Source organism: Botryllus schlosseri, chromosome 5 (assembly GCF_051294905.1).
Source record: "Botryllus schlosseri isolate E-star chromosome 5, Bs_hap1, whole genome shotgun sequence".
In the NCBI taxonomy this organism is placed as follows: Eukaryota; Metazoa; Chordata; class Ascidiacea; order Stolidobranchia; family Styelidae; genus Botryllus; species Botryllus schlosseri.
Window position 1 is genome coordinate 3,028,828 of NC_137240.1, and position 27,484 is coordinate 3,056,311.

At 40.4% G+C, this 27,484-nt stretch overlaps 2 protein-coding genes across 5 annotated transcripts in view; one reads left to right on the forward strand and one right to left on the reverse strand.

Moving 5' to 3' along the window:
- The window catches only part of LOC145438653 (protein mono-ADP-ribosyltransferase PARP14-like), a 362,844-nt gene that overhangs the window by 157,396 nt on the left and 177,964 nt on the right, over window positions 1-27,484 (forward strand). The gene's annotated exons all lie outside the window — the stretch shown is intronic.
- On the reverse strand, window positions 951-27,119 carry LOC145438649 (uncharacterized). 4 transcript variants are annotated; one of them, XM_080315998.1, is made up of 14 exons: window positions 22,033-27,110; window positions 16,835-17,044; window positions 16,670-16,762; window positions 16,573-16,611; window positions 16,407-16,451; window positions 16,031-16,350; window positions 15,762-15,968; window positions 15,554-15,703; window positions 15,317-15,487; window positions 15,165-15,251; window positions 8,559-8,741; window positions 8,177-8,317; window positions 7,881-8,116; window positions 951-6,729 (listed from the first exon to the last, which is right to left on the reverse strand). In XM_080315998.1, the coding sequence occupies exons 1-14, from the start codon at window positions 23,858-23,860 to the stop codon at window positions 6,459-6,461; spliced, it is 3,981 nt and encodes a 1,326-aa protein (XP_080172124.1). In that variant the 5' UTR covers window positions 23,861-27,110; the 3' UTR covers window positions 951-6,458. The 4 variants fall into 4 exon arrangements, with proteins under 4 accessions (XP_080172124.1, XP_080172123.1, XP_080172125.1 ...); XM_080315997.1 differs by having other exon boundaries at window positions 15,120-15,251; window positions 22,033-27,107; XM_080315999.1 differs by lacking the exons at window positions 951-6,729; window positions 7,881-8,116 and having other exon boundaries at window positions 8,183-8,393; window positions 15,120-15,251; window positions 22,033-27,119.

Sequence of the window (27,484 nt, forward strand, 5' to 3'; positions counted from 1 at the left end):
TATAAATAGTGCAGCCATACAATATCGCATTTTAAATTGACGTTATCGCCTTACCACGTTAACCATGCGCTATGTTTTTTATGTTGCAATTATTACCTTTCGTATTTGTACCGATCTGCCTTTCATTTAAATGTCATTTTGTATTGTCGCTAATCACGTCATTTATTGGAGACCGTGTAGAGCTCCTGGCTCTCTCTCATATCTGTATATCACGTGATCATCGTCTTTCTTCTCGTACCACGTATCTTACCATTTATCAGCACGTGCATTCCAATTACAAGCAGACTCATCTGCGATATCCTACTCTATATTCCATACATATTCGACCAATATATCTATCTGAGGCAATACTGTCGTTGCATTCACGTTGAAGTTGTCAGATCAAGGACTAACGCAGGGCGTCTACTACGAAAAGAGCTAAGTATATCTACCCAGCCACACATTACGTGGGTCTCAGGTTACAACTCTAGCAGGTTATCAGACGACACATCTGGTCCGCAGTACACAGGGATTCGCTGCCTTTAGGAAGGCGTTGATGAAGCCACGATATCGCCCGACCATAGACGAAGCACCATCGGTTGCGCATGCTATGATGTTCGTCAGTGGAATTTGAAAGTTGTCGAAATAGGATTTGATAGCTTGAAACACTGTCTCACCCCGAGCATCTGTATCCAGAATTAAAGCCATTGCCCTCTCTTCATGTAAGCTTCCATCGTGCACAAAACGAACGTAACCCAGTATCAGCGACTCATTTCCTGGCAAAGTAGACTCATCCAGTTGGAGGCTAAACTCAGTGTCCCTAATTACGCTGCACATGCACAGCCTATCTTCTGTATCGGTACCCATCTCATCAATCCGTTTCATGTCTAGCGCCCCCTTGACGCTCGGCAACGGGCGCCCGCTTTGGGAATCACTGGTGTAGGCGAACATATAGTCTTACACAAACATCATACATTTAAATGTTATTTATTTGTCGAAAGCAGGTTATTATCAAGTCTAGGAATTTAAGAGAGAATCAGCAATCATATTCTGAAAACAGCTTTATAGGGTGAAGTGTGCGCGATGGGCTAATGGTAAGCGGTGTGCCATTACACCCAGCCAACCCGATTTCAATTCTAGCGAAGGTCACTTTTAGAACATATTGATATGGCCTTGGGCGTCATATGGGACATGGGTTAGTAAATTAGGATGACGTGGCGTTTGCTGACTGACCGGCAACAAAATCGCTTCATACCTTAACTTTTGTTTACATATATAATACGATTATATACACAACAATATACACAATAATACCGATTGAAATAAATGAAATATGCCTAGTATACGCTCGGATATATATAGACCAAAGGATTTTCGCAACTCCGAGCGTATACTATAGGCATAGGCATATACCATTTATTCCAATTGGTATTATTCATAGTTTCATACCTGGATTTAACATTAACGTGATGTAAATTTAGACATTAATGCAAGGTTATCTGCCACGTCACCGAGAAGGCTAGTGTAGGCTAATGTAGGAGGATCGTACTTATTGTCTGTGAGGTTACAGGTGCAACGTTTGGAGACAAATATAGTAGTTACTCGTTATTTTTTCTTACGTAAGTATTCATTCATTCTTATTATCGCGCTTCTTAATTCTCTCCACTTAGTAAGGGCATTTTATGAAATATTTCACAAATCTGTGAACTATATTGTTACCAAACAATTTCTTCACCAATATGTCTGTCAAGGTCTCTTATAACATGTGTTGAAATGTTGAAGTTCAACTCTTGTGGGAAACCCAGAAAAAAAAGATGTTAAATTTGACAAATTTCAAAAAATTAAATAAAATTGAAAAAATATTTTTATCGGCTATAAGTAACTAAGGATGGGTTTAATAATGGTTTCTCATGTTTCTATGTTTCTCAATTCATTGTTAAAATTTACATTTTACTACAGGCTGTTTTGTGGAAATATATGTAAAAGTAATGGCACTGATGGCATAGTTATCTAGTCGTAAGTACGCCGTTCAATAATTCGATACCGAACGATTCAACAAATTCTGTATACTGTAATACTGGGTAACACACACATATATAGGCTTAAAAACAGTTCAGTAATTCCTTAAATACAGTTATAAGCCATGCAGCAAGGTCCAAAACGGTATTTTCTGTATCATTCCGTTCTATAAGATGGACGCAATTGTACCGAAGTAAAAAAGCGGCCTTGTGTGAGTTCATTGTCAATTGTTACTGAGTGGTTCGTCGCTGTTTCACCATAATTTCTGATCCTTGGTATATGGATCATCTATCCAGGTAACACACTATGAGCAGTGATTTGGGTTGTTCACAAATATTTTTCCAATAGTCTGCCTCCTGTGTTTGATGACTTTTTCATACCTGCTAAACATGTCCATTTCCATTACACGAGATCTTCGTCTAAAGGAAACGTCTACTTACCCCAACCCAATAGCAACCTAACTAAGAGATCTATCGACTACTCGGGACCTATCATCTGGAATGCATTACCATCACATATCCGCGAATTGCCTTATAATAGATTCAAAAAAGCCCTACTTGATCACCTCTTGTCGTTACACTAACACTGTTGCCCTACCTCGCCCAGACATTGCTTCATTGATCAGTTGCTACCATTGTTTAATTTTTTTTCTATTTTCCTTTTCTAACTAAACATTTTTTACAGCCAGACTGTTCTGAGTCAAGTGTACCTGTTTGATGCTGGTGTGATCAGACTAGATGACCTTCATGGTCTTATCGATCATTCCTATCTAATACCGAATACTGTGCACGCATATTTTCTGTACCACCATCACTGCCGTTTGTTATGTATTTTGGTTCGATGAAAATAAAGACTCTCTCTCTCTCTCTCTCTCTCTCTTAATAAAGCCAACGATCCTGAGTTTCAACATTCCAACTGGAATGGCTGGATGAAGAGAATTACTGGTAATGATGCAAAACAGCGCGCACAGATCGAGTTCCTTCCAGTTATTGAAGGAGACCCTGATGACCTCAAAACCTTCTTCGCCAGTCTTGAAGAGTGTACACAGCGCATTGGGGTAGCTATAGTGACCGTCGATCTTCCGATTCGACTGAAGGCTATATATAGCCTATAATGAAGCAGACAAATTTACCAGTCATTCCAAGGTTGAGTAGTTTTCACCTATTGAAATCTTATCTTGGACCAATTGGTGACAACATGGAATATTGTGGGCTACTAGATGTGATCCAGTTGATCTATGCTGGAAGCACAACAACCATCCACATCATGGATGGAGGATGTTTTGACAAGACAATCCCTCCTCACCTCCTCGTCGATGCAGCTATCTATCAACATACCTTGGAAATTGCCTTAACTAAGGATAAGCGTGGTGACATGACGTCCTTCATGGAAAAGGTGACTGGTGGGGAAATGGGATCCCGACCAGTATTGCGAGTATTTGAGCGAAGGTTTGAAGAAACGTTCAATCGATTCGCAAAAAGAGGAAGAACACCTGCACTCTGTGTGGAGTAGGCCTACCACTACATGGTAGATATGCCCAATGTCTTTATCAGAACCGAGTGACTCGCAGACCGCAATGGGAATCTGTCCGGCATTGTTACCAAGATGCCTCACACCTGCAGGCCATCATCAGCGGTTCTCAAACTGTTTTCGGTACGTCCCTTGATAAAAAAAAAAAACACTCTTATCGTCATATCGAAAAGTATTAAAAAGAGCAACCAATCTTTGCAACCCCAATGCATTGTTTGGTGGCACGGGAGGTATTATGGCTTCTCAAATATGTAGTTGCAGTAAAATAATTTATTAAATATAACCATGTGCAATGATAACATGTAGCACATAGATATTTTAGCGATTTTGGTGCCTAACCCCCTCTATTACTCCGCTTGATCTTAGCTCGAACGGACCTGACCACAACCTAAATCAAAAACCAATGGCAGCTACATGCATTTACACTTCATTCAGGGACATCTTCTGATTAGTGCAAGATTCGGTATCACTCAAAATCTAGCATCAGTGTGTGGATGGTACGGCGGAATTACGACATTTCAAATCGAAAGGCCTTATTAGGATTATTTCCATTGTTGAATATGGAGGTTTCAGCACAAATTAAACTCATTCCGAGTTCAAGAAAATCATTTCTCTAAAGCGGCTTCGCGCCTCCCCTCAGATGCTTCACGACCCGCCACCTCCAGTTTGAGAACCACTGCATTAGAACGTCTGCCGCCCACGGGAACCACGTTGGTGAACTCGCAGAGGAAGAATGAGCAACAGCTTTTCTGGCCCAGATGTTGGGTGCCCACTCTCAGTCATCTGTCAGATGTCAACCGGCGAATGGAGGAGGACGTCAGTAGACATGTACCCGTTGACAGAGAGCTTACCAAGACACAGATGAAGCGAAATACAGGGGCCATTGAACTTGTCCTAAAATGGTTTGAAGAAATGAAGCCATTCGTCAACGATGGATAAAAGGGGTTGCTCATGTATTTCTCAACTGGATTCACAAGTATACGGTTGATGACGTAGTCGAAATACTAAGGGAGCAGCTGAATTTAGGATGGCCATTGGCCATGCAGATCAACCTGGATGAGAAGTCAGTGACGCCGACCATGGTTGTCATGTCAAAGGTGAAAGCAGGGTTTTAATGACTCGAGTCACGATTTTATATGACTCGACTTAACTCGAGTCATTTTCTAAAAATACGGATCTGTGTATTGACTCGACTTCCCTAGTCATTACCCATGACTCGAACCATGTCATATGACTCGAGACGCAGACGGCCAATACCAACATTTTATGGTAATTTCGAAGAATAGTAAAGTAACCAAACTATTGGGATTTCGTCTAATAGTACTTGCACTTGAAAATGCGACCAGAAACTGTTGAAAGTGAGGAAAACTAATATATTCGAAATGCGAACCATTCGATATCACCAAACACGGTTATAAAAAAGGGGATTTAACATGGCTTTAACTGGAAACTGAGCAGTGTCAACACAATGACTTGGACTCGGACTCGAGCCATAATACCATGACTCGGACTCAACCCTCTGCTCGCTGACTAGAACTCGGAGTTGACTCGGTGGTGAATTGAAAATGAATAGACTTGACTCGAGTCAAAACTATAAAATTGAGATTGACTTGTGACTCGGAGCCTTATGAGTTGGTTACAACCCTGGGTAAAGCCCTGTCATCACAAAGAAAATGTCCCAAGGTTTACGAGTAAAACATTCACATGGACTCATTGAAGTTGTTCAACCGACTGATCATTTTCACCCAGCGGGATATGGATGTTGCGACAAGCTTACAGTATAAGTTGACTCCTTTCCCGCTGTCCCTGTTCAGCAACAAAAATCAAAAGATGAACAAGGCTACCAAGGCAAAATGTTCGAATACACCCTTGTAGGCCTCTGAACCATGCTGGATCCTCATAATTGATGGTGGATGGCTTCTGTACATAGTGAAGTGGGATCAACGTCAGACATGACAGGGAGTTGCCAACAATTACCCCAGCTGCGTGCAGTATCTGGGCCGTTGCTTTCAGAATGTCATTGTGGTCTTTGATGGTTACAGCAGTTCACCAAAACATACAACATGTTCTCAGGGAAGACAGCGACAGGAGTGATAAAACCAGAGACACTACCTCTAACAGAGGGTGCAGCTTCATAACGTTCACTCCGCGAGTACCTGCAGACCCGGGATTTGATTCGTTTACAGAACTTGTCTCCGAACCCCAGCGATTACGGATGGACAATAGGCGTGCATAGATATGAGCCTGATGAGCTATTGCAGTTCAGAAGCTATAGTTGTCATAAAGATTGCAACAACCGAACATACATCTGCAAGAACAATGAGGTCACGTGCATTTCAGCCTGTGGAGTATGTAAAGACCCTATAATGCAATAATTGCATTTACGATGATGTTGAGTCCGAAGAAGGCATAGGCAATGCCTGTTGAAATGTCTGATATTGTGCATGTGAAATAGGCTACCTCTTCAGTGAACATAGTTATGCGAAATAAAGGCGATTTTGTGCATGAATAATGGGTGTGACGTTTTTCACAAAGCAGAGCCTGTAGTGAATTATAAGTGTTCAATTAATTGAGAATCATGGAAAACCATTATTAAACACGTCCTAAGTTACTTATGGGCGATAAAGATTTTTTAAATTTATTTATATATTTATTTTTTAATTCGTCAAATTCACAAAGCAGAGTCTGTAGTGAATTATAAGTGTTAACAATCAATTGATAATCATGGAAAACCATTATTAAACACGTTCTAAGTTACTTATGGGCGATAAAGATTTTTAATTTTTTTTTTTTAATTTTTTTTTAATTCGTCAAATTTAACAGCTTTTTTGAGGGGTTTCCCACAAGAGTTGAACTTCAACATTTTAACACATGTTATTACACACCTTAACAAACATATTGGTGAAGAAATTGTTTGGTAACAATATAGTTCACAGATTGTCATAAGCTTCCCTTACTGACTGGATTGCGGTACTTGTTGATCTGTAACGAGTGTGAAAACGCCACAGAGAAATGAAGGCATTTGTCGTTTCTTTTATGCTCCTCGCAAACTGCGAGGTAGCTGTCACTATCAGCGATTTCGGATCATCATGTAGTAAGCACCAAATAGCGTTGGGTTGGTTGATGCGCGGCGGCGAGCAGTGATAATAGAGACCGAGTGGTTCATCGCAAGATCGGCACCTGTATGTTCTGATATTCATCCTGGAATATGGAATAGGTATGCGACGGTTGCATAAATAATAAGTAGGCTATGTTAAGCTGTATTGCCGAATAATGTGCGATCGAGATGATGCTTCAAAGTATTAGTTTTTAAACGGTGAACCATAGCTCACTCAAAGGTGATCAGTAACGAAGTACTTTCCATTTTTTCGAGTGCTCAAGTAATAGGTCTTGCCTACTTGTACGACTTAGTCTTCGGCACCTGTATGGAATAGGAATGTGATGGTTACATAGATACTAAGTATAGGCTATGTTAAGCTGTTTTGCCGATTATTGTGCGGTCGACACGATGCTTCAAAGTATTGGTTTTTAAACGGTGAACCATGGCTCACTCAAAGGTGATCAGTAACGAAGTACTTTCCAATTTTTTCGAGTGCTCAATAATAGGACTTGCCTACTAGTAGGCCTACTTATGTTTTTAGACTACATTCCACTTCTATTTAGCAGGTTTTGGAAAAAAACGACTTGTATTTTACTATTTGTATTTTGTGAAGCAGAAAGTAGTTTTGTGATATGCTTGCATCACTTTTATGAGTGAAACGAGTGTCATGAAAAACAAGCGATTGAGCCCCTGTATCGAGGCACGGTGACTGAATGTATTTTCGAAAATCGCATCTATTTGAAATGTCACTGGTCCGTTTGCGTTAGTTGCGAAGATGCACCCAGCAGTTTCGATTACCTGTAACCCCTGATCTTAACCCCCATCACTCTTTGTTAGCTTGGCTTCCAGCAGAAAGTTCGGATTGCAGGTTTAAAGACGCGTCTGCTGTTCTACCCACTATACATGAGTGACCAACTGACCATGACCATGACTGACCAGTGACCAATGCCCATGAATCATCAATTAAATTGTTTGAAAGTGAATGAACAGCAAAATGGCCCGGTACGAAAGTGTGGATTCTGAGACTCCAGACAATCTAACGATTCGGTTTCACTTCCATCGCCCAAACACCTCGATGGTGCGGACGTAAATAAACTCTCTCCTATCATAAGTTACACCGGCGTCTTCATAGCTACACCAATGCAGGTCAATGATGAAACGAGATTGAATTTGTGAAATGAAGAGCATATAAATCAAAATAATACAATCTATTCTACAAAACCAACACTGTAGGCCTACTAAAGATCCATACCCGTTCGCTGAGCATTGTAAGTCACAGGAGTGCTTTTTTTGCAATAGCGGCGATAACCATTTATCAGGACCACTGCATATACCACTGCTGTCGTCTTCAGTTCTTGTGACGAAAATACAGTGCGAATTCTGATAGAATCCGAAGTTATTCCGATCTCGAAGGAAATGGTCTGGCTCCAACAGTTCAATCTTATCACCGAGGGAAGCGACATTTGTTCCACATTCAAAGCATCGATACTAAAGAGAACGATTTTACTGGGTCGCAGGTATTGACAGTTAATTGCAATACAATAATACCCAAGTGTTTTGAAGTGTCCTTCTCTGAATATCTGCATCCGTTATGCTTGCGATATATTGTTTTGTTTCATACGGAAATTCTGAAGCGCGCAAAAGGGTCCAAAAGCAATGTTGGTCGGGTGAATGCGCGTCAATCATTGCCTACGTCAAGCAAATCAATTACATGTGAGCATTTATCTAGGCTCCTCCTCGCCACGTGATCCGCGTAAGCGGTGTCCTATAAAAAGCCTAGAAGTGGACCGTGCTACAAGTCGGTAAAATACGGAATAAAAAATAAAGAGTATTGGCCTGGTGTAAAATGACAGCAATAGGCAAATACCGAATGTAAAGCGTTGGCGATATCCATTAGTACACGATGTTGAGAAGTTGCATAAAAGCTTACTTGTTGATCTGCGATTTCCCCGTTTGGATTTGATGTAGTCATATTGCTATGAGAGTGACAGCCTGATTGCGTTGCGCTGCTTTGTTTTTTCTGTAGTGAATCAGTGCTGCTTGCTCCTAATCTTTGATTCTGCTGGCTTGTTGTATGCAAGATTCCATCTCGTTTCACCATTTTCATTTTACTCTGTCAAATGGGTCGGATCAGCTGCGATAGACGGGATATCAATTTCACGGAAGCACATATATGCTCTTTCTCTTTCGTGATATATAGGCCTACTTTTCAAGTGTACAAAGTAGGCTACATAATACTGTCAGTCGAATCCCCGCGAACTGTCTCATCGATATATCATAGCAGGGATTGCCAGACCTCTTACATGTCCGAGCCGCACATCACTAAACATAGTTTTAAAAGAGCCGCAACACACGAAATCCCACACACGAATATATTCACTTATACTAGGCTATCAAATGATGCGAATGTACATTGCACAATGCACAATGCACATGCACACTGTTGCGGGATGATGTACCCATCAGGGTCTCCATCTGGTAGCACGATGAGTGAAGGTAGACTGGTGTGACGTCAAAACAGTGAGTAGCCATTCCCCCAATGTAAAAACTGAAAACTAAACGATGTTCGGGCAGGGCAATATTTCATGACACAATTAAAATGTCCTACAGTAGTCTAGTATATTGGTGTCAAACTGTCAACTTCCTCGCTGAAAGTTGTCGATGTATTCTTAACGGTATTAAAGGATGATTTCAACTCATTACGCTTATTCCTTTGTAACCCCGACTACTGTGGGCACGGAAGGTAACCTATGTGCTTAGCGTTATAATTGTGGCAGCCATGCTCTATGTTGCTCCCTATGACAGTTATAGTAGCCATGGCCTGCCAATCTGCCTCTTCTGTATCTCCCCGCTTCAGCGGTAGGACATCTTGTATCGTTAGTGATCAACTACAGACGGAGGCGTTTTACATGTTTAGCGTGACAATTACAACTACAGTACGCTGACATGCGTGTTAGAATCAGGGCTGTGGAGTCGGGGTCGGAGTCGTAGGAGTCGGAGTTTCGCTCATTTGACCTTGATGGAGTCGAAGTAGGAGTCTCTTTTTAGAACGCCTTGGAGTAGGAGTCGGAGTCGTGAAAAAATACTGAAGTCGGAGTTTGTGAAAATTCTGTCGACTCCGACTCCAACTTCTTCAATATGTAAACAAGTGCTTTCAAAGTTCTCTTAAAATTGCTAACAATAAACAAAATAGGGTTTGTATGTAGGCTACCAACAATCAGAGTTATTAGTAACTATATTGATAAAACTGGACATTTATTGCAAATTGCAATTCAATTGATTAGAGGAAAAAATTTCAACCAACATAAAATTACAGATGCAGCCACAAAATGGTTCAATTTTTGGAATTATACCATACATGATATTATAAAGCAATGAATGCATCGTCTTGTTTTGTAAGTGACAACATAACTTGTAACATTGATGAAAATATAACCAAACACTGCTTCCCACTTGACAAAATCAAAAATATTTCTAGTGAGTAGATCAGTCCCACGGGTCGAACAAATGACAAACGTTTAAGAAGGGGTGCAATAGTCTTAGTCCATGAATACTTGACTAAGTGCATGTATTGTAGACCAGTGATTCCCAACCGCGACTCCAAGGTAGCCTTCTTGCGGCTCTGATTCACCTTTTAATATGCCACAAAATATAATAGACGACAGTTGTTGTTTGTTTCTATAATATGTACAGTCAATGTTTGTATATGAATGCTAAAATGAGGGATATTATAGTTATGTTTAAATCCGTCCAAGGCCGCTTCTGAAAATCGGGAAAGAGAATTCTTGCAAACTATCATCGTCAAACGCATGGATGGATAGCCTACCCGTCCCCGCAATCCCCCGCAAACTTGTGCATTAAATGCTGAAACGTATGAAGACTGAAGAGCTATCACATAAAAATATAATAGTATGTTCTAGTAATGATAGGCTATGTAGCTTCAGTTTATTTAAATGTAGAAATAACCGAGAATCTATAAAATTCCACGTGAATGCTTTTGAATTAGCTGGATGGTAAGATACAGATGTAGGCAAGCTATACCTTTAATTTTTCGTTGTGAGTTGCCTACGTGTTTTCATGCGGCCCCACTGCCCCATACATACTCTGATGTTTGAAATGGGGCTCCGACATCCAAAAATATTGGGAGCCACTGATGTACTACCTAGACATATGTTATTTGACTAATCCCTAAATTTCGTTTCCTATCATCGTCTATTGATAATGAGAAAGTGTGTAGGGGAGATGTGGTACCGATGGATCACTGGGACCGAAAATACTTGAAAAATTCTCCGTGATAATTCCATGATTACACTCCGTGAATTTGTCTACAATTACATGCTGACAGAATCTTTCCTCACATGCAAAAATATTCGACCTGTGTGAGTTATGGGGTCTGTGACGAATGATTTACGTTCTAGGTTGTGTAGAGTAAATTTGTATCGACATTTGCATTTGTCTATATCACCTTTCAGACTAACAAACAGTAGGGTTACCATATTTCTGCAACCCAAATTCCGGACACTCTTCAGCGCCCACTAGTTGATTTTAAAATGAATTATGACGTCACACTAGCACAACTTTGCTCATAGACCAGAAGTGGTCACGATCCAGTTCAGGAGTGTGTGACTGTGTGTTGCGTAACCGGGATCGAAAGCACATGTTTTCATCCCCTTCCCGCCCAAATAAACAAAGATTTGAGCCCACACTATAGGGTAATCGATGCAGCTTCTGGGGGGTGGGGGTGGTTTCTATCTGAATCTGGGTTCTATATGCATCTGGTCGTTAAATTATTTGTATGAATTCTGTCAATAATATTGGTTGTTCCATTTCTTACTCTACTCTCCGCCCACATGATCAGAGTTAGCGGTAGAGCTTGTGAAGGATGATGAGTTCGTAAATACAGAGCGCAATTGCACATCGTTAAGTCACGTTAATATCGTACCTATAAGATTTTTTATCAGCCTTATGCCGGTGCGCACCACGGAGCTTTATAAACACCCCACATCCAGTGGTTTCTATCCTTTCATGGTCGCGACTTAATCTCCAATTTGATAATGTTCCGTGGCCCAGATCAAAATTTGACGAACTGATTAGTACTAAAAGAAGTCAACACCTTTGCCCAGACTTACTTACGGGCTATTTTGGAAGGTGATTGCTCTCAACATATTCGCAAACCCCAGAATAAAGGCAAACGACCCCCCGTTTGGAACCACTATCTTTGAATAAAGCATTTAAACGGCCTTAACGATCTCTAGGAATATACCGTTCTCCTATAATTGCGATTACAAGTCGGCTTATTCCAGTTAATGAAGGTTGTTTTTATTCATATTTTATTGCAGTTTTTGCGAGGGTGGTAGTCTCCATATTAAAATCAATAAATGTGGTAGTAAATCGCGCGCAGCGCGAAGAAAAATATCATGCATCAGCATAAATATTCCCAAAAAATAGTGTTTTTATGCTGATTTACGAAAAAATTATGAGCCTATACGAGTATACGTCAAGTCTTCAAATTTCAGGACATTTGGCATATTTTAGAAATTCCTCCCGGACGCTAGTTTTAACAGTGAAATTCCGGACATGTCCAGGAAATTCCGGACGAATGGCAACCCTAACAAACACGCCATAATTTTTGATGTGAGGTACAGGGCTTGTATCAGAGTATATAATGGCACATCTTTTTTGAATCAATACCATCCTCGAGTGGACTGTTTTCAAGTCAATTACAATATTTACGGGGTGGGGCCGCAATGTTCCCTTTAAGCTGCGCACGTGCGCAAATGCGCAGTGCTGAAACGGTCTCTGCGCACAGAAAATCTACGCTGCGCACAAAAAATCAGAAATGATGTTTTTTTATAGTTGTTGCGCGCTGTTGTCCAATGGACAACGCAGGCGCGCAGATTCGTGAAAATTAAGATGGAACATTGCCAGAGCCAAATAGTGTTATCACTGAAGTCTGAAACCGAGGTACAAGTGCGCCCCGCAAAGGTAACTATTGCGCTCCGTGAAGAAATGAGAGTACAGAATCACCTGCGCCTCACGGAAGATATTTTTTTAGTATGGCCTCGTACACGTGAGCGATACTGATATTATTTCAATAGCGCTTTATTTTCTGGGAATGGCGAAATAACAGGGTTTAACAAAGTTATAAATAACAATGGGCTAGCTTGAAGTTAATCTGCGAGAAACTAACGAATCTTCTCCGCGTGGCATGAACATTGCGTAAGATTTACTCATGACCGTAACTTTCGCACCCCGAACCCCCCAATTGGATGGGCCGAGCTCGAAGGGGGTCCAAAATTATTTCGAGAATTAACATAAATCATGGTGTATTTTTTGAAATTTTTCAGGAATTTTTTTTCGCGCTACGCGCGTTTTATTATTGTAAGATATCTGATTATTGGGTACCCTTTCCCAACAAAAATTAGGCATGATTTATAGAAATGGGCAGTTGGGCGTCGGCCATTACGGCCCCATGACGCGCCAAGACATATGAAGTTAAAGGCTATGTAACATGCAAATCCAAGAAGTGCGCCAGAACGATCAGCAGCGAGAAAACCTTGGGCGAAAAAGACTGCCCCGGTGCTGACCGAAAACTTCGATATATGCAAATATATGTGTAATTGTCCATGTCCATGGGCGCCTAAATGACTGGCGCCGAATGTTCCTGTCCTGGCGATCCGAGTCCCACAACAAGACAAATGCCATATCGAGGGAACATTATTTTCCAGTTAAGAAATACCAATTTAAAATCGTGTACGTCTTTTACTTTAGTACGTTTTGGCGATTTCAATATCTTTTGACATAGCAGATAGGGGGTCACGAAATAGCATCATGTAAGGAAGTCATTATATCAACGGGTACACCCGAAGATGTTTTATTATTATTTAGAGGGCCTGTCTATTCCAACACACCTCACTGGATCAGCTCTACCGGTAAATCTGATTATGTGAGCAGGGAAAGGATAAAAATTGATAGCAATATATATGCAATTCCCGATCATATTGATCATGAATTATAGAAATTTTTTCGCGCTTGACGCGTTTAGGGACGCTACTACTAGATGGCCACCCAATGTTCATGATAAGTACCGGAAGAAGCCTAGAGCCGTAGGGGGGTCTGGGGGGCGAAGCCCCCCAGTAGTTAGTTTTATCACCCTATTGGAGGGTGGTTGCGCACTGTTGTCCGAGGGCCTGGGCAGTGAGTTGGCGTGTTTGCGCAGACTCTTGAAAAATTAGAGGGAACATTGGGTGGGGGACCTATGGTACCATAGCCAAATCAAGCAAAATAGATGGACCAACTAATCACCAACAGAAACTCGCCTACATATATATTGGCTGTATAGTGTATATCATAGGTACCTGTGGTGTTTTATCGCTATAACGAGGTATTTGAAAGTCAAAATTTCGATTTGCGGGTAATATGTATGTGGCATTAATTTTTGTAAGTATAGGCGTAAATCAAAACATGATTTTATTCCAACATTTGAGTTGATATATTCTATTTTATTCTTGAAGATTGCGACGAAACATTCTTCATTGGCTTGCTGTAGCTTAGCTTATGGTACACAACAAAACAAGTTAACAGATTTGAGTTTTTGAGCGTATGTCTCATAGGTCCCATGGTCGTGTGCCTTTGGACCCACCGGACCAACGTTTATAAATATTCTTTGAAAAGGCGGATATTCATGTAAATGTCCGCGATAGGTAGAGCTTGTATCGAAGTGTTGAGACAGCAAAAGATCTGCTATTCTCTGCTGAAGATTAGAGGGCCAGAGATCATTTTGCAATTTTTGATCCATCGGTATCACATCTCCCCTATACTAGTCGTCAGTATAGTGTTTAGTGATAACATTTGTAGATCTCTGTATTAGTTACAGAGTCATACACAAGAGCTACACTGCTATTGTTTATATCCACATTCTGATTATACAGGATGGGATAAATATCATGTTCATTATGCATATTAGTGCATCCCTGGCTTGTCCATTTCATAAAAACTTGTAACATATGAATAAAAAGAAGGATATTTTGAAATGAATACTTCCATGTTAATTTCACAGTGAATATTTCGAGATGTGTACTGCAATGAAACAATTTTGCATGTCTTCGTGAATAATATGTCTGCATATGTAATGTAGAATGGTTATGTGAAAGTCATTTCACCTTCATCGTGGCATGTAATTTTCGAAGTAAATTTTTTAGTACTATTGGAGTCGGAGTCGGAGTTCTGCTAGGAAAATAGTCGGAGTCGAAGCCGGAGTTGGAGTCAGAGTTGTAGTCGGTCTATTGAAAATTTCTGGAGTCGGCGGTAAAATTTACCGACTCCGCAGCCCTGATTAGAATGCATTGTTCTGAAATAAAGTTTGGCAAGATAATCCCACGTGCATTTGTGCAATATTAAGCAGTCGCAATCAAAGACTTATAGAGCCGCAGTTTGGCCACCCCAGTCATATAGCGTCACTTTTACCTACAACGTTAACGGAACAACCTACCCGGTGTGCTTGTAATTTTATTTGTTCCCGCGAAAAGATGATCACCTTAATCTTATCTCTTGAAGTCTTTACAAGTCGGGTAATGCTATCCTGATTAATTGGATTAAAAGAGATATCAAGGCACTCCATTCCCTGAAAAGCATCAGGATCTGCGATGAGATACATAATTTCCAGTGTCATCGTAATTGATTACGTACTCCTGCACCGATTGGTGACAGCCCTTTCAAAAGCCAATCGATCCCTCCTTCTCTCAACATTACGCTGCTCAGAAAAAGACTTTGCAGAACTTCCATACACTGAGAGATGTGGTCGAAACTTGACTCGTCGAGTTTGGTATCGCACAGATCCAAGATCCTCAAATTCTTGTTCTGTTCATTTGAAAACAAGTATTTATTGTTGAAAATAACGTGGTCATAGGATAGGAATTTACCCACCAATTTGATGCCTTTGGCTAGACTCGCGGTTGCTTGTTGATCCAACTTGCAAAATCGTAAAGTAAGCATTCTCAGCTTTGGCAGCATCGATGTGAACGCTGTCATCAGTTGGAAATTCAAGGAACAATACGATAATTCAACACACATTCGCTGTTTCAAAACGACTTGATGTGAATGCATCTGCTGTTTATGAACGTTGATAACGCACCTGCTCTTGGCGAGTGATGGTTTTGGCTAACTGCGTCGCGTGCCGAGTAGAAAATTTCACTTGCTTTGTCGCATATAGCACGGTCGATTCCGTTAATCCATTGAGAATTACGTGGGAGGAGTACGACAGGAGACATTCCAGCTCAATGAGCGCAGTGGCTTCGAACTTGCAATTGCTCAGGTCGAGGAAAGTTATGCTAGTAGAGCGCTGGGTGTAAAAATTTATGCATACTGTCTTCATCAGCATCATTGGAAGTAATACAATATTACCTTTCTCGTGTCCAGAGCCTTGACCAGATTACGAATATCTTTCGACTCCACATACCTGCCACACATCAATAGCTTGTCGAATGACGTGCGCGGGGAACAATAGAAAAATACTCGGAGGTATCGGTAATCGTAATTCCTCTGAGTCAAATCGATTATTGAATATCTCTCGATGTACGATGATATTGCCCGCAACTGAGTGTCGTCAAGTTTAGGAAGAACGTCCATTATCAAATAATCGAAGTATTCTTCCTTCTGGTCCTCTAATACGAGCTCAATAACTCTTTGAATTGGTCCGGCGAATGCAGTTGCTTCCTTCAATGCTGTTATTAAAATATAAATATATATATGTCACATTTCAATAATTTACCAGCCTTACCTGAGCGTTTTTCCCATCGCCGTAAACGTCGATTCAAGTCTTTCTCTGAATGTATAAAAATTCAAATGCCGGTTCTTGATTTAATCCAATCTGCTTATCGTAAGCGTATGAGATATCGGTGGGGATATGGAGTCCATGAAGCCTTACATATTTTAGGTGAGCTTACCTTGAAGATTTACGTAATCAGTCTCATCGTCGTCATCATCTGTTATTACAACTTCTCCATCATTTTAGAACACGAAAATCAGATCCGTGCAACCTACCTGATGATACGTCTCCGCTATCTTTGTTGGATCCAATGTTAATCTTCAATGATTGGTTTTGAATCATCACGTTTTCATTACCGGTCAAAGTTCCTGATATACATAAATGACAATCGTAGGACTATATATTTTCATCACTGGAAGACAGGATCATATTATACACACCCCCCGTATCAATCTTCATTTTTAGTTCAGGCACGTTGGATACGGACGGCGAGGCGGCTTGCGCTGAAGATCCAAAGTTGTCCAGAAGTTCAGAAATACCGGAAGCGTCTCCTTCTGCATTCGATTTGACCGCATACTTATTGCCGGCAAATATATCTCCCTCCACTGTTACGTCGCCCTCGAACTTGGTGCTGATGTCTGTACCTTTACCTGCATTTATCGGATAAAATTGGAGAGATTCCAATGAAAGATTTTAGCGGCAAATCAAACAGAGAGAGAGAGAGAGAATCTTTATTCGTATACATTACATTTACATATCAACATTACACTACAAAAATGTAACAATGAAATGCGACATGCAAGGTAGGCGGGAGGCTCGATATGACAAAGTCTTCAGAGCCACCCACATTGTTCAATATTTTTTTTTTCTGTGTTGCTGCATTGTCTCGTTGTAATTGTATTTACACCTCATCATGCGTACTACTTTTTTCAAGTTGACTGTTGCTACATACGCTGCATTGTTGCTATGGTTGAATTTCCATCCATGTTATTCATAAATTTTCATTATTGCGTCAAAATTCGCCATTTGGTTTTGAATCCACCTCTGTTCTGTATCCTTTATCGTGCCGGTTGCTCTTGATAAGAGGCACGCGAAAAGTTATTCGGGTCAATAAATATGAATTTGCTGTTAAAAGCCGTGTTCAAGTTCTGTACCACCAATCAGTTATTAAAAAAGCTTCGAGTGAAAAAATTGCGAATATGAATGTGTTGTTCGTTGCAGTAATAGAAATGCATATTAATGACTCTATATTACATTAAGTCCGAGCGATCGTGCAATCATGACACTAGTCCGACAGCACGATAGTCGCCATAGCGACCAATTTCAAATGAGGAATTGGGGAATGCCATTCTTGCAGTGTTGGGATGACTCGAGTCGTGACTTGACTCGAGTCACCATTTTCGTATGACTTGACTTGATTCGAGTCACTTGCTAAATGACTTGACTTGACTCGGCGTATCAGAAATGTGGATTGACTCGTGACTCGGAGCATAATTGACGAGTCAATTTCGTGTCATCAAGCAATCGATGTCGATAAAAATCATTTTATCTTGTATATGTTCGGATTGTACGCGAAAGGCTGGTGTAACCCGTGAGAGCGACCAATCATTCAATGATCGTGATCGTGCATTGTTCTCTCACAAATAAATTGATCGCAAACGAAGTGATCGAAGCTTACAGCTTACGCTGTCGTAAACTAGTATAGTAAAGTAAAGTAAAGCAAAGTAATTCAAAAGCAAAATGTATAATTCTCTTCTCTGTTCTTAACTTAACCAAACCTTGTTTTATTAAAATTGAATTCCAATATAGTTTATATAGTCCTCAACCATTGGCGTAGGCTGGCGCAGTTCGATACTCTATTCTCTATTTTGGTTGGTAATTATAATCGGAGGCTATGCAATTATAATGTATAGTTTAGCATTTCTACGTATATGTGAGCGATAAAGCGCCTTCTTGCGTCTATATTTAACTCTATATTCGTTCATAGGTCCAGAATCAATGACCACTCAATCTGTATTTCAGACAGCTAGCAAAATGCAATGATGTAAGCATGCCTCATACTTTGAAAAGACAACTTGACTTGAATTGTGACTTGACTCGTGACTTGACTTGACTTGACTCGAATTGACTGGAGTCACCTCCAAAAATTGAGTGACTTGACTTGACTCGAGTCACCTTTGAAAATCGATTGACTTGACTTGACTCGAGTCAAAATGTGTAATGACTCGAAATGACTCGTGACTCGAAAGAGGTGACTTGATCCCAACACTGCATTCTTGCTATATATATCACATGAATATTTATTATACCATGTAGATCGTCGCGGTAGCATTTCAAAGTATCCAACATATCAATTTCAAGCAAGCGGAAATATTGCGCACGTATTATGCTACAAAATTCTGTTCAACTGAATAGCAAATGGCATCTCCCCGTATCAGACTATACGATGCAATGGATCTCGACATTTTTACCCCCCAAAATTTTACTTTAGTAATGCCTATGCGTGTGAACTGTGAATGGTGATAGCCTACGGTCCTCTTCTATTTTAGAAATATTTTGACTATATTCTTCATGGTTCATTTGCAGGCAGAAATAATTGTTTGCAGTATCCAGAAATCCTCAAGTAACTATGGAATAAACACTTGCGTCTATATTCACGTGGCTTCGGATATCAGAGTAGTTTGCACCTCAATGCATTTCGTCGTTGTTCGACAAATCCTTACTTATTACTTCCGCTCGAATATGACGAATGTTTTCAATGAATATCTGTAGTTATAATCCTTATGCGCATGCCACTCGTTGCAGCCTGTATACGTATCGTTAGAAGCATCATATTTCACACTCAAGTGTGAGGTCAAATGTACTTCTAAAGCAGTGGTTCTCAAACTCGGGCGTGAAAGCATCTAAAGGGGGCGCGAAACTGCGGTCAACTGGGAATATTTTTCGCGCTCCGCGCGATTTAACTCCAATTTCTAGTTTTTGCTTCGAGTATGATCCCAATTTCACATATGAGAGTTCTTTCATCAACAGTCATACCTAGGGCGATTTTTTTTTACCTAAAAAGCGGAAGATTTTAACCTAAAAAATCTTAATTTTGACATTTTCTGACCTTAAAAAACTAAATTTTGACCAAATTTTGACCTAACGTATGCAAATTAGGTGTTTTCCCTGAAAATGTTGGAATTGTAGGTCCTACTACTTATCCTCATTTCTGGTTTGAGCTGTCTGTCTTTACGAAGTAGTTTCTCCAGAAAAAACTTTTTTGAATAAAAAACTGACAAATTTTGACATGAAAAAATATTATTTTTACAAAATCTGGCTCTATGATGAATTCCAGTACATGACGTACTATGGTGAAAATAATTAAAATTTGATGTAGCACAACGAAAGATACTTTCCTACATTCTCGGCAGGGATATTTAGATATCTAGTTCTAGATATCCCTGATTCTCGGGTAAAAAGTGTCTGTCTTTACTAAGTAGCTTGCCAAGGATGGAGATGTGGCGAGATAGCGTAGTGGGATAATGAACAGTTGCAACACCAATGGGGGGTGCCTGGGTTCTAGTCCGACCGAGGTCATCTCCAGAATTGAAGGTTTATCTAGGTTCATCCTCGCCATCTCATCGGCGTAAGCGGTGTCTTACGAAAAGCATGGAAGTGGGCCGTGCTTCAGGTCGGCAGATACTCGGCGGATCAGGAATCGAAAATAAGGAATATCTGCCTGCTGTAAATGATCATTGTAGTCGACAAACACCATGAATATACAAACTACAACAAGAAGAAGAATGGAGAAAGAACGTTCAACTGTAGCAGCTGTTGGCTGACAACACTGAAGTTGTGCGTGCGTACACTGCTGGTGACACACCGTGTTACTTCATTCTGACAATGGTGTACATCTCAAGTTTTGTAAGAACCATGCAATTCCCACGCAGTCTTGCTTCACTCAGGATATTGCGGTACGTTGAGCATAACACCGTGTCAACCTATTGTTTCATTTGACTGTTTATGATTCACAATGAGCAGACAATGCGCCGTCTGCCATGGTAGGCCTATAAATGTAGGTTACAAGCTGTAAAATTTCAAACGATAAGTTCACCGATTGTGCTAAATTAGGGTTACCATATTTTTGTGAAGCAATTTCCGTGCACTCTTTAGCGCCCACTAGCGGATTTTAAAATGAGGTGTAACATATTGTCCGTCAATATGACGTCACACTAGCAAAGCATCGCCCATCGACTGTGATACACTATACACTACGACAGGAATGGAGTGGAACATAGGTCATGAATTGGGCCATCTGTAATGTGAGCTCTGGTGATTGCTACTTGATACGGTTTGCAATAGATTCCTTCACGGGCTGGATGAGATCTTCAGCGGGCCGTGTCTGGCCCGTCAGGATTGTAATTGAAATCCCTGCTATACTGTTAGGTCGGTGCGGCTATCTGGTTATGTGTTTTAATCAGGTCCGAAACAACATTTTTTCTGCCCCCTTCCGCCCAAAAGAGCACTGATCTTGGGTCAATCATAGGGTAGTCGATGTAACTTGTTGTGCACTTACTATATGCATTTGGCTGTTAAATTTTATGTATGAATTCTGTCAATATTATTGATTCTTTCGTATATTAGGCTACTATAAAATGCAGCAGCAGGTTACACATCCGATGATTTCTAACCTTTCTTGGTCGCGACTTCATTTCGCACTTGAAAATGTTCCGTGGCAAAAGCTCAAAACTTGATGAGCTGATTACTAAAAAAAAACCAGCTTGCCCAAACTTACTCGTGGCCTAGGAAGCTGATTACGTCTAAAGCCATCGCGATCCCCAGATAAAGGCAAACGACCCCAAGATTTGGAACCACTGTCTGTGACTGAAGCATCCGATCGGCCTTAACCAACTCTCGGAATAGTATATAATTGCGATTAAAATCAGACTAATTTCAGTAAATTATGGTTATTTATATTTATTTTGATTGCATTTTTGACGAGGGTGGTGCCAGGTGCCCATACTAATATCATTATACGTTGCATTAAGTCGCGCGCGGCGCGAAGAAGAGTTTTGAATATCATAAATCTGCTTGAAAATATTATTGTTTATGTTGATTTCCGAAAAACTTTTGAGCCTGTTTCAAGCCTTCAAAATTCCGGACATTTTGGCATATTTTAGAAATTCCTCCCGGACGCAGATTTTTCAGTGGAATTCCGGACATGTCCGGGAAATTCCAGACGTATGGCAACCCTATGTTAAATCTACGATAAAAATAAAATGCAGGTTGCAAAATATTATGTCTTTGTAAACAATCTGACATTTTTTGACCTAACGCTAAAATTTTGACCATATTTTGACTTTTTTTGACATGTTACAAAAAATCGCCCTAGTCATGACCTTTCATGCCATTAAACTATCCGTTGAAATTGCTATCATTCTGGTTGCATTTTGTGCTATGATCATAAGGGAGCGCGAAATTTTTCACTATCACGAAGAGGGGCGTGTCTAAAAAGTTTGAGAACCGCTGTTCTAAAGTCACTTCCACCGTTACTAATAGCCTGATGGACCGATTTCAATGAGGTTGAGTGTGTTGTTCGAAATTAAATTGGATCCCATAATCGAGAACTGCGCATGGACTATATTCCTACGCTCACCGCCACCATAGACGTCGTTGTCTCCTGTGTATCCTCCTTGGGGTATTTCCTCAGGGCTTGGTTCGCCATCTCGATCCACAGACTCGTTCAATGTACTTCTGACTCTACATTTCAGCGAGTCTATTTGAGTTTGGTGCTTTTTCGCCATTTCTCTCATTTTAACCACATGCTCCCTCTCAATACCTTCTATCTTGCGCTCGTATTCCGCTCCGGTGTCAATTAATTTTTGCGCGAGGGCATCCAACTCTTGTCGCATTGCTTCCAACTCTTGTTGCTTTGCTTTCAACTCTTCTCGGTTTACTTCCAACTCATATTGGTTTGCCTTCAACTCTTGTTGCGTTGCATCTAACTCTTGTTGCTTTGCTTCCAACTCGTATTGCTTATTAGCTTCTAGCTCTTGTAGCCTTGCTTCGAACTCTTTTTGCTTTGCTTCCAACTCTTGTTTGTTTGCTTCCAACTCTTGTTGCGCTGCATCCAACTCTTGACTCTTTGCTTTCAACTCTTGATGCTTTGCTTTCAACTCTTCTCGGTTTATTTCCAACTCAAATTGGTTTGCCTTCAACTCATGTTGCGTTGCATCTAACTCTAGTTCCTCTGCTTTCAACTCTTGTTGCGTTGCATCTAACTCTTGTTGCTTTGCTTCCAACTCTTCTCGGTTTACTTCCAACTCATATTGGTTTGCCTTCAACTCTTGTTGCGTTGCATCTAACTCTTGTTGCTTTGCTTTCAACTCTTGTTGCGTTGCATCTAACTCTTGTTGCTTTGCTTCCAACTCGTATTGCTTATTAGCTTCTAGCTCTTGTAGCCTTGCTTCGAACTCTTTTTGCTTTGCTTCCAACTCTTGTTTGTTTGCTTCCAACTCTTGTTGCGCTGCATCCAACTCTTGACTCTTTGCTTTCAACTCTTGATGCTTTGCTTTCAACTCTTCTCGGTTTATTTCCAACTCAAATTGGTTTGCCTTCAACTCATGTTGCGTTGCATCTAACTCTAGTTCCTCTGCTTTCAATTCTTGTTGCGTTGCATGTAACTCTTGTTGCTTTGCTTCCAACTCTTCTCGGTTTACTTCCAACTCATATTGGTTTGCCTTCAACTCTTGTTGCGTTGCATTTAACTCTTGTTGCTTTGCTTTCAACTCTTGTTGCGTTGCATCTAACTCTTGTTGCTTTGCTTCCAACTCGTATTGCTTATTAGCTTCTAGCTCTTGTAGCCTTGCTTCGAACTCTTTTTGCTTTGCTTCCAACTCTTGTTTGTTTGCTTTCAACTCTTGTTGCGCTGCATCCAACTCTTGACTCTTTGCTTTCAACTCTTGATGCTCTGCTTTCAACTCTTCTCGGTTTATTTCCAACTCAAATTGGTTTGCCTTCAACTCATGTTGCGTTGCATCTAACCATAGTTCCTCTGCTTTCAACTCTTGTTGCGTTGCATCTAACTCTTGTTGCTTTGCTTCCAACTCTTCTTGGAAAAATTCCAACTCATATTGCTTTGCCTTCAACTCTTGTTGCGTTGCATCTAACTCTTGTTGCTTTGCTTTCAACTCTTGTTGCGTTACATCTAACTCTTGTTGCTTTGCTTCCAACTCGTATTGCTTATTAGCTTCTAGCTCTTGTAGCCTTGCTTCGAACTCTTTTTGCTTTGCTTCCAACTCTTGTTTGTTTGCTTCCAACTCTTGTAGCTCTGCTTCGAAATCTAGTCGCTTTGTTTCGAACTCTTGTTGCTTTGCTTCCAACTTCTCCGCGTTTCGTTCCTTCAACGTTTCCATTTTTTGTTCCACGTTGCGTAATTGGTCCCAGATTGTGATAATTTCTTTCTGGTTGCCAATACCCGACATCACGGCGTTTTATTATTCTCAATACATCGAATAACTATAACGACATGCTCGACAGAGGATAAAGTAGTAGGTTTGAGTTGCAGTGACACTCTGGTAATAGGTTTACTCAGAACAACGACCAGTACCGAAACATTACTTTTTCAGCCACCCCCCAAAATGTTGTTTTTCGGTCCCCATGTAGGGTCCTAAACCAAACTTTGGGGGGCTGCGCCACACAACGGACCTTTTTACCACCACCAGATAAAGCACGGTTTACTGTTGTAGAGGTTCTGTGTATATGTACTCGTAGCAGTGTTGGGATGAATCAAGTCATGACTTTACTCGAGTCACACTTGAGTCACATTTTTGTATGACTTGAGTTGACTAAAGTCACTTTGCAAAATTGACTTGATTTGACTTGACTCGGCGTTTCAAAAATGTGGATTGACTCGTGAATTGGGGCAAAATTTACGAGTCAATTTCAAGTCATCAAGAATTCGATGTCGATAAAAATCGCTTTCATATGTTCGGATTGTTCTCGGTACGCTCGCTGGTGTGACCTTTTGGCTGAAAAGGTTGGCCACCCCTTGTGTAGTGCATCATATCAATTCCTTTCAACTATCTTAGGTTTCTTATTCTATTCTCTATCATAGACGTAGGGTATACTATTACTCATGTAGTTTAGCAATTGTACGCATGCGTGAGCTATACGTCGCTTTTTTGCATGTCTATTCAAGTCAATATCCGGTCTTCGATGTAAAATATATGGTGTATGCAATGACTTAGTCATACATTGTATACTCCGAAAGGACAACTTGACTTGAGTTGTGACTTGACTCGTGACTTGACTCGACTTGACTTGACTTGACTCGACCTCACTCGAGTCACCTCCAAAAAGCGATTGAATTGACTTGACTCGAGTCACATTAAAAAAGTCGATTGACTTGACTTGACCTGAGTCAAAATTTGCAATGACTCGAAATGACTTGTGACTCGAAGGTCAAAGACTTGATCCCAACACTGACTCGCAGTCGCACGAATCGCGAAAAATATATTTTCGGTGCTCATCATAAACTGAAAAAAACATTTCACGGCTGACTTCAATAAACAAATATTTAGTGCTCCAAATGTCGCCCTTCAGGAGCCTCTCATTGTTTGACATCGCTTGTGAGTGAGGATGACCGCTACTCACGTACACTGATTGCATTAATTTACGAATTGGGATTTGAAAACGTACGACAAAACTGTTTAAAGCTCAGACCATGCAATTCCTAATGTAACAATCAATGGCAACAAAGAAGATTTGAACTTGAATATGTAAATTTGTACCTGTATTGACTTGTAACTTCAATTGTTACGGAATACTTTGCTTTCTTGCCTTTATTGTGAACCCGGATTACGCCACATCATCCGTGTTAGCGGAGTCTTATAAAGCCTAGAAGTGGGCCGTGTTACAAGTCGGCAGTTGAAGAAATTGGTCTGGTGTAAATGACCATAGTAGTTGACAAACACCATGAATACCTCAAAAACAAACAAACGTCGCGGGCCGCAGGGTTACCATATTTAAGAGATCCGAATAAGAGGACAATATTTACAAATCACAAAAGATATAATAACGGACCAGAATATGAGGGTAATTTAAAAATAAATCACGGGAATATTATTGGAACGTCATTTTTTCAACTCGACTCGAGAAAGACCCGCTGCCACATAACATCAGTTCACGTTGACCTTTTTATCATTGAAGTCAATTTACCGTCAATGTCGTCGAAATCCAGATTATGCGTCATTTATAGCATTTTTTAGTTGTCCGTATACAATCGCATGGCTATAAAACAGGACGTTTTGCCAAAAAGGCGGACCTTTGGGCGTCTTCAGAGGACATTATCAATTCCTCGGAAAAGAGGGACAAATCCTCCAAGGACAGCGTATGGCAACCCTAATTAAGACTAAGCATCCTCGCGGAATTAGCGAAGACACCAGACATGGGGTGATTACTTCATGAATGTAATCGATTACGATTACGATTACTTCTGAATCACGCGATTACGATTACGATTACAGCGAGATCCGCAAGTACTCGATTACGATTACGATTACTTTGGAAAAGTAATCACGATTACTCACGATTACATTTATTTTGCTTCTTAGAAGTGATCTTTGGAAGACAACAATGTGATGAATAGGCCTCATGAGAGAAGGTATTTCTTTTTAAATGAGACGTCATGGCGTCATTTCCTGTATATGACATAATATACCATTGCATGATTTTCAGAACTATAGGCATTTCGGTGCCTGCCAATACCGCGCCGCGTCACACCAAGACATGCTAACATGGCTAAAACATCGTGTATTTGTCCAATGTTCATAGCCGCGCTGGATGGTCGAGGCGAATATTCTTCTCAATCTCAGCCCCACAATACAACTGCCACCCGGGGCACTCACCGAGGAAAAAAATGAACGCCGTGTAGAAATGACAATTTCCGGGTGCGTCTCACCAAAGTTTTTTGTTTCGTTTTCCTATCGTCTGCTACATTTGGGCGGATCCAATATCTTTTTACTATATAGCAGACATGAGGTCATGAATTACCAACATGCAATAAAGTTATAGTTGTAACGTGACAGCAAATAAACAGCGAATCCATATTGCAATAATTCGTGTTTTCCAGTTCTTGTAAAAAGCCCGGTCGGTAAAGGGGGGTCTGGGGGACTTCGTCCACCAGAGTTTTTATTGATCGCCTTATGGGGGGCCAAAGATCAGCATTTTTGAGAAGGGGGTGGCGAAATGCTGTTTCGGTACTTATTCTAGCTGCAATCCACGCTAACATGGTGTGTAAGCGGAAGGCTATAGTGGCGGATCCGAATGTTGAGTATGAAATTGAGAAATAGCAATTGTTGCCCGTTTTAAGTAGGGCCGGGTGAGAATATAAGGTAAACATAAACTTCAGCCTACAATCCACTTAATACATATATACCGAGCTGCCGTTACACGAGTAACGGATAATAATGGATCGGTTATGATTTTTTTATCAGCAGCCGTTGGTTTTTAATGCTTCGATGTAGAAATTGTCATGTTTAATTTCACGTGTCAAATATTTCAAATTTTTGTCCGGTGTATACGTAAATAGGCCCCCGCTCACCAATCAGCAAAGGTTAAACTGCGTTTACCTAAGCATAACAAAACATCAATACATAGTATACATTAGGGCTCTTCAAAAATGACTTTTTTTCTCAAATCGTACTGGCTACTTGATAAAATTGTTAGGTTACCTAATTTGAGCCTACACACAAAATTTGATTCAATTCCAGCCAGTAACCGCTTTGCCACAGAAGAAGAAAATTTCTATTTATTATATAAAAATTAATAACAAAAAATTTGAAAATTTTCTGTTCACCCCATGAAAGTGTTAGGCTGTCTATAGAAACAATGCTCACCAAATTTGGTTCAATTCCGACCAGTGGAAGCGGAATTATTGCCGTCGAAAAATTTGAATTTGAATAAAATAGTATTTACGGTGAGCACAACTATAATAAATAAACAAAGAATCGGTCACCGTAAATACTATTTTATTCAAATCCAGATTTTTCGACGGCAATAACTCCGCTTCCACTGGTTGGAATTGAACCAAACTTGGTGAACATCGT

What these genes read in the sequence shown, in the direction of transcription:
- LOC145438649 (XM_080315997.1), bottom strand. Translation starts at nt 23,860, where the DNA reads ATGTCGGGTATTGGCAACCAGAAAGAAATTATCACAATCTGGGACCAA. An exon ending in AATGAAGATTGATACGGGGG is followed by an intron (nt 16,763 to 16,834) that starts GTGTGTATAATA and finishes TATGTATATCAG; the next exon opens with GAACTTTGACCGGTAATGAA. An exon ending in TAAAATTACAAGCACACCGG is followed by an intron (nt 8,742 to 15,119) that starts GTAGGTTGTTCC and finishes CCCATTTGACAG; the next exon opens with AGTAAAATGAAAATGGTGAA.